The following is a 6,620-nucleotide window of genomic DNA, read 5'->3' on the forward strand; positions in this document are numbered from 1 at the left end:
TGCTAGCAGCCGGGGGTCTCTGCCCATGCAGGGGCTGATCCCAGGACACCGGACAGGGTGTATCTCCATACCAAGTTCCTTTCATCTATGGCTGAATATAGCCAGATTTTCTCACAACCTTAAAAACGCCAGGAAAGGAAGTTTTTTTCTCTTGGCAGCTCCCATTTTTTTTTGGAAAACTCCCCCAGCTTTGAAAAACAAGCCAAAGCTATATTTGCTTCTGCTCTGTACATCCCGCTCATGAGTGAGATGACTTCTGTTCTCACACAGTAGATATTTTTATATATGACATGGTCTCTTGTTAAATGTATTTGTAAAATCATCGTTTTATTCAACTTACCCTTTGAAGTCCTGGAGTGTTATGGTGTCTCCCAGAAAACTTAAGAAGTTCTTGAAGGCAGTGCTCTCTTCATTATTGCCAAACAACTCTTCCTCTTGGGTCTACAGAACACAGGGCGCATCTTTTGAGGGTTGCCCACTGGCACTACCGCACTCCGCCACCGGCACCAGCTGTGGGCCCACTCACAGCCACCACGGCACCCACAGGCAAAGGTGCTGAGAGCAGTTTCTGACCAACAGCAAGGGACCTTGGGATAACGTTCCAGGAATACCCAAACACAGATGAACTCCCCAGTGGAAAACCCAAGTCTTAATCATCCCTTGCATGCTACATTTCAAAACAATGAGACCTTAATTATGGTCTTGCATGAGTTACTCAATCCAAAATAAAATGCAGTATGTAAAGATAATTAGAGTGCCTGTCAGAATAATCTTGGGTGAGTTATACGACGCAGCTGCCTCTGCACTCCCCAACCGGAGTCCCTCGGCTACTGACAGCATTTTCAGCAAACACATGCCTTCATAGCCCACAGTCCAAGACAAATGTAACTGTTTCACTGTCTAAACTTATATCAGATTAAAATACCATGCCTGCTAGAATTCATTTTCACATCCACTTTTCCTTACGGCAGCTTGTTGGCTGATTTCCATATTGAATTTTTTCAGTCACATCGTTTTTTAATGAATCAGGCAAACCTCCGAGCAGTAAGAAATGCGCCATTAGTGAGGACATGGGTGGCACGCGACAGAATGAAGCGCAGGGCTGAATTTCAGCTTCGGGGTCCCGCCCCTGCGAAAGGCAGAGCTATGGCAAGCAGGGGCGTGCTGCAGGAGACGGCGATTGCTCACCTGCCTGAACTTCTGATAGATCACACCAAACTTGAAGGTGTTGTTGACCTCATGTTCATCATAAGACACGATCATTTGGGACGCCTGCAGTGAATCAAAGTAAAAATTATTTCATTTGGTAGTGCAACACCCAAGGGAGCGGAAGGGGGGCAAAAGCCAAATTTCCACATAATCAGGCCAAACACTTTGAACAGCAGCCCCGGGTTTGTTTATCCATGTCCCTACAGCCTCCGCTCTCAACAGTCCGCCTGGATGCCCACCGGCTTCGGGTGGGCACGAGCTGCAGCTCCGGTGCCCAGGCACGGTGGAGGGCTGCGGGGAGCCCCAGCCACTCGCAGGTTTTTCTGGGTGACGTTTGGGGTGCTTTGGTGCTAATAACAGCAGTTCCTGCAGCACCCCAGCTCCACGGTCCCAGCCCTGCTCTGCAGGGACCGAGCCAGAGACACTTTTGTTCCCCAACTAGGCATTGGCTGTTCTCACACTTCCAGATAAGGGTTTGATTGCAACACCAATAATGACGATGGATGAATAAAATCAGTTTGACCTTGGCTACATCAAAGGGTGGTGGAACTGCCTTATAACTTACTGCTGTGCCTGCCACAGAAAAGGTCTTCCACATAAAAGGTACTTGTAAATGATGGATTTGCTTTGTACCTTCCCAGGAGCGGGTCTCTATGGCAGCACAAGAGCGCACACAAGGAGAAGCAACTCCAGAGCGGACGAGGAGTCAGTTCTGGTACATCACCAGCGGGGACTACCACCCGGATAAAACACTCCGTCCCCTGCAGTGACCCACCCGGCTCTGCATCTCTTCCAGCAGCGCTTCTCAAGCACAGGCTCAACCCGTCTCACCGGGTTTCAAGCAAACCTTAAGGCATCAAACCAAGATCCAGGTTGGTTTTACACTGCACAGACCATCGCCTTTCCCTCCTCCCCCATGACCCAAGGGCAGATCAGTACTGAAGTGCTATCAGGCTTTGGTGGCCAGCTGACAGAACAAGACAGTGGCATGCACGTGCCACCAGACAGACGTTAGCTAACCGTCTGCCGGGTTCATGCACGGCCCACCACCGCTGCACTGTTCACATCCCCTTTGCAGACAGGTACAAAGGTAGAGAGCTAGAACAATGCAGTACAAATACCCATGCTCTGTATCAGAGTAACCACTGGATCTTGAAGAAAAGGGGAGAATTAACCCTATCTGACCTCCTCAGCTGAATACACAAGCAACTTAGGGTAAGATACCTCACCTTGGGGTACAGAACTGGGTTAAACCTCAGCCCGGAGGCGTCGTCGCAGAATGCCTGTGGGCAAGGGGAAAGAGCAGTCAGTGCCGGGTCCCCGAGTGCACGGAGCAGACACCCCTGTCCCGCCAAAACTCTATGGCAAGTCTCTGAATATCTAAAAAAGGAGCTAACTCCAGGCTCCAATTGCAGGAGCTCCCCTCTTCATATCTTCTCTTCGGGGTGCCCTGCGACCTGGCTGGTACCCAACTGATGATTCAGGAAGACAAGTCCCAGGTCTCTCCACGGGTCAAAGGTGCTGCCACTTCCTCACCTCTTGCCCCAGATATCAACAAGTGACCTGCCTGGGATCAGAAAAAAAAAAACCAATAGTCAGTGCACACCACCACCTGCCAAGTACCCCCGGACCTGAGAGCCCAGGTACTGCTGTCCAATGCCACCTAGTGCTGCCCAGCACTGCTCAGTGCCACCCAGCGCTGCCCAATGCTGCCAGTTCACAGACTGGTTTGGGTTGGAAGGGACCTTAAAGATCATCTAGCTCTAACCACCTTGCCATGGGCAGGGACACCTTCCGCTAGACCAATGCTGCCCAATGCCACTCACCACTGCCCAGTGCCACCCAATGCCACCCAACACTGCCCAGTGCTGTTCACTGCCACCCAACACTGCCCAGTGTCACCCAATGCCACCCAACACTGCCCAGTGCCACCCAGTGCCACCCAATGCCACCCAAGGTGCCAAGCTCAGCAGCACAGGCTTTGCTGCAGGTATCCCAGCCCGGCATTTTACCTTTGCAATCTGGGGGATAGTAGGGAGCTTGCTAAGTCCTGCCAGCGGGATCCTTTCATGCAATGTCTTTACTTTGGACCTAGCAAAGCAAAAGAAATGAGCAGACATCAGGGAGTGTCTAAGGCAAAGAGATGCCGGCTGCAGCCCCCCCGCTTGCCAGCCCTGCAGCATGCACGCAGCGATGCTCCGCCGGCTGTTGGGAAATGACATTCTGGAGAATTTGTTGGGCCTGGTTAGTAAGCAAAGCCTCATTTTTTCTTGTCATCTCTGCAGCTCTTAAAATATTCATAGTTTGGTGGGAAATGACATAACAGTTCAGACACGCTGGGTCTTGTCAGCTTACGGAGGGATGGCGATAGATGTGATGGGTATAATCCCGTGTCACGGAGGGGTTTACACTCAGTTTCAGTGGGTTTAGCACCAGATCAAAGTCTCACGTTCATTATCGGGGGTCGGGCAGTCCCAGTGCAGAAACAGTAAAAGGATGAATGTGAAGCTTCCCGTTGCACCCTGAGCCCCGCCATGTGTGGCAGCCTGCATGCTGCCAGCCCAGCTCTAGCATTTACAGTAGAAACAAAAGCAAGGGACTCCCAGAGAGAAAATGTTTTGCTAAACAAAGGGGGTTTTTTTTCCATACCTGAGTATAATCCTTAAATATTCTGTGCCATCTGCCTCCTCACACTTAATGGAAAGGATCAGATTTCCCAGGCTGCTGGCTGTACAATAAAAATTTAAATGATCCTAAAAATAGAAAACAGCTCGTTAGCGGCGGGGGAGGCAGCTCGCCGATGGCACAGACGCTGCCCCACACTCCAGCCGGGAGCAGAGGACTCACATGCCATCCCAACACCCTCCCGCTCCTTGGGGACACACACTCGCACCCCCTCCTCGTGGGGGCCAGGCTTTAATCCCTCTACCCATGGACTTTAGCACTCTGCTCTCAGCTTTGTTCAGAGGGAGAAAGAGGATTACAAGACCGTGAGAGAGAGGGCAGGCAGGCAGCTGCCACCCCGGGGCCCTCGATGCCAGCCGAGCCCCAGGTCCCCGCAGACAGGACAGGCTGAGCCAGCGTACCCTCCCAGCACCTCCCGGCCACGGCCGACATGGCAAAGGCTCTGTGCATGGCCATCGCTGCCACGGCTGTTCGCCCACCGGCCTCTCCTCTGCCTGCCAAGTTGCAAAATAGGCCTGTTTTGCTCATAATTTTAGAATTTCTTTTTTTGTTTTCTTGGGGTGTGTGTAATTGTCAGCCAACTGCTTGTCCCCCGCGGCAGGGGCACCCACCTTCCCCAGGAAATGCTTCCTGTAGGCTCTGGCCTCTCCTTTGCACTCCAGCTTGTAGCCGTAGGTGCTGGGGCTGAGGTTCTCCTCCTCCTCCTCGCAGATGCTGCTGTCAGATGAGGTGGGTGTGCCAAGGTTTTCCGGGTCTTCGATCCAGTATCCCCCAAACTGGGGCAGGATGATCAGCGGGTACGGGCTGCCCTTCTCTAGGATCTGCAGAAAAACGTGCCTGTTGCAGGGTCAGACAGGACCGGGGTGCGGATGCGGGATGCAGCGGCTCATCGGCCCATGTCCTGCTGCCCCCTCCCACAGCAGCACCCAGCCCTGGCACTGCGGGGGGCAGACCTAGCCCCTCTCTAAAACATCCCTCTCTCCTAGAGAGGGCAGGAGCTACCGAGGAAAAGCAGCAGCTGCAAAGGTGGGGAGGGGGAACGTGCTTTGTGCAGCTCCTCTCAGAAACATGATCACCACCGATTCCCCTGTTATCAGCGCGTTTGGAAAGGCATTTGCCGGAAGGCGTTCAGGGCGGTTCAGGGCACCCACCTCATCGATGCTGGGGTACGGGATGTAGTCTTCCTAGAAAAAGGAAGCAAAACACTGCGTATGACCAGCTGTTCCCCACCAGCCACCCCTTAAGACCACAGCCTTGCACATCCAACCCAGGGAGCGCTTCCAGACGCCGGATGCACTGCTCCCTCCCGTCCTCCTGCCTGGCTCTGAGTACCAGGCGGTAACGGACAGCAATGCTCGCACCGCACACGGCGATGGGCACAGGCCCGGGGACCCCTGCCCACTCTGGGTCTGCAGGAAAGCACTGCAGCAGGAGAAGCCCTTCCCCAGAGCGGTCTCTGCGGTGTAAGCTTCTCAGCCCTACGGCGGAACCCCACCGTTTTACAGAGCTCGCTGCTGAAATGCACAGGTTTGGACATAAAGCTGGATTAGGGATTTACAGGCGCCACTCCCTCATCTTTGCAATTCAATCAGTGCCTTGTTTTTAGACAACATTTAAATCCTTTTTAGTCCTCTGAGTGACTGTCTTTGACAATACGCATTAAAGCCCTGAGATAAGGCGGGGGATGTTTGAAGAGATCCACACGAGAAACAAAATTCAACCAACCTTATGTTTTTGGCTTCCACTCCTCTGTTCTTCAAGTTTTGGTGCCTGTTTTGGAACAAAACAAATAGATTAAATAATTAAGAGGTTTTCAGCACCACAGATGAAACCACAAGGGTATTTTGCCAACTGATTGGAATCACGCTGACATGACTGGCATGGAAGGACGTTTCTACATTTCTACCTGGGACAAGCCGGGCAGAGCTGCTGGCATGCCAGGACAGACCCCCTGGTAACACAGCAAAAAAGGGTGAGGAGGATGTTGTAGGACAAGACGCAGACACAGCGACACCGTGCTGAAAACGTCTAAACACAAGGCAGGGGCTATTGCTTCCAAGGTGCTGGCACAGCACCAAGCACAAGAAGTCCCACATCCCACTCCAGCTTCATCTCAATTTCCCTGAGATGGGCTCCTAAAGAAAATCCTTGCAGCACCTGCCTGCGGAGCGAGGAGAACAAAACTTCTCGGAGAAAGACCCTGCCTGAACCACTGCTCTCCCCCCCGGCGCGCTGGGGTGCTTCCGTGCAGCTCCCTCCTGCAAGGCTCGAGCTGGGAAGCGCCCGCTGTGTCCCCGTTGGGAAGGCTCACGCAGCGCTGGGGAGCTCAGCAATAATTCAAACAACGTTATGGTCGTACAAGGTTGTTAACTGTACGAGAGGCTGTGGGATCTCTGTCCTTACAGCCCTGCCATGTGGGGAACATCCCGTGTTACTGGCATGCTGCTGCTCACCTGCATTTTTTCCAGCATTTCGAAGAACTCTGCCGACTGAAAGAGAAAAGAGGGAAATCTCCTGTCCGATGAAAGCAGACACGAGGCGAGCCAGCCCAAGCCACATCAAGGCAGGAACACCAGACCCCCCCGCCCGTACAGGCATGCTAGCTGCCCCCCAGCAGGAACAGGAGGAAGGGAATCTCTCTATAACCGACGGCATGTGTCTCCAAGACACCCCAGCAAGGACGGAGCGCCGCAGCCAGCCCAGGCTCCCAGGGCTGGTAGCCATTC

General features: G+C 53.1%; 1 protein-coding gene across 1 annotated transcript; it reads right to left on the bottom strand.

Moving 5' to 3' along the window:
* Nucleotides 1-340: 340 nt before the first annotated feature.
* Nucleotides 341-6,383, bottom strand: RAP1GAP2 (RAP1 GTPase activating protein 2; the record flags this gene model as incomplete). The annotated part of the gene is made up of 9 exons (XM_010152859.1): nt 341-441; nt 1,189-1,272; nt 2,439-2,492; nt 3,222-3,300; nt 3,859-3,962; nt 4,506-4,715; nt 5,046-5,078; nt 5,620-5,664; nt 6,348-6,383. Coding segments are annotated over 9 exons (746 nt in total), but the record flags the coding sequence as incomplete, so codon positions are not given.
* Between the last annotated feature and the right edge of the window lie 237 nt (nt 6,384-6,620).

The sequence above is a fragment of the Eurypyga helias genome, unplaced genomic scaffold (genome assembly GCF_000690775.1).
Source record: "Eurypyga helias isolate BGI_N326 unplaced genomic scaffold, ASM69077v1 scaffold35775, whole genome shotgun sequence".
NCBI classification, from domain to species: Eukaryota; Metazoa; Chordata; class Aves; order Eurypygiformes; family Eurypygidae; genus Eurypyga; species Eurypyga helias.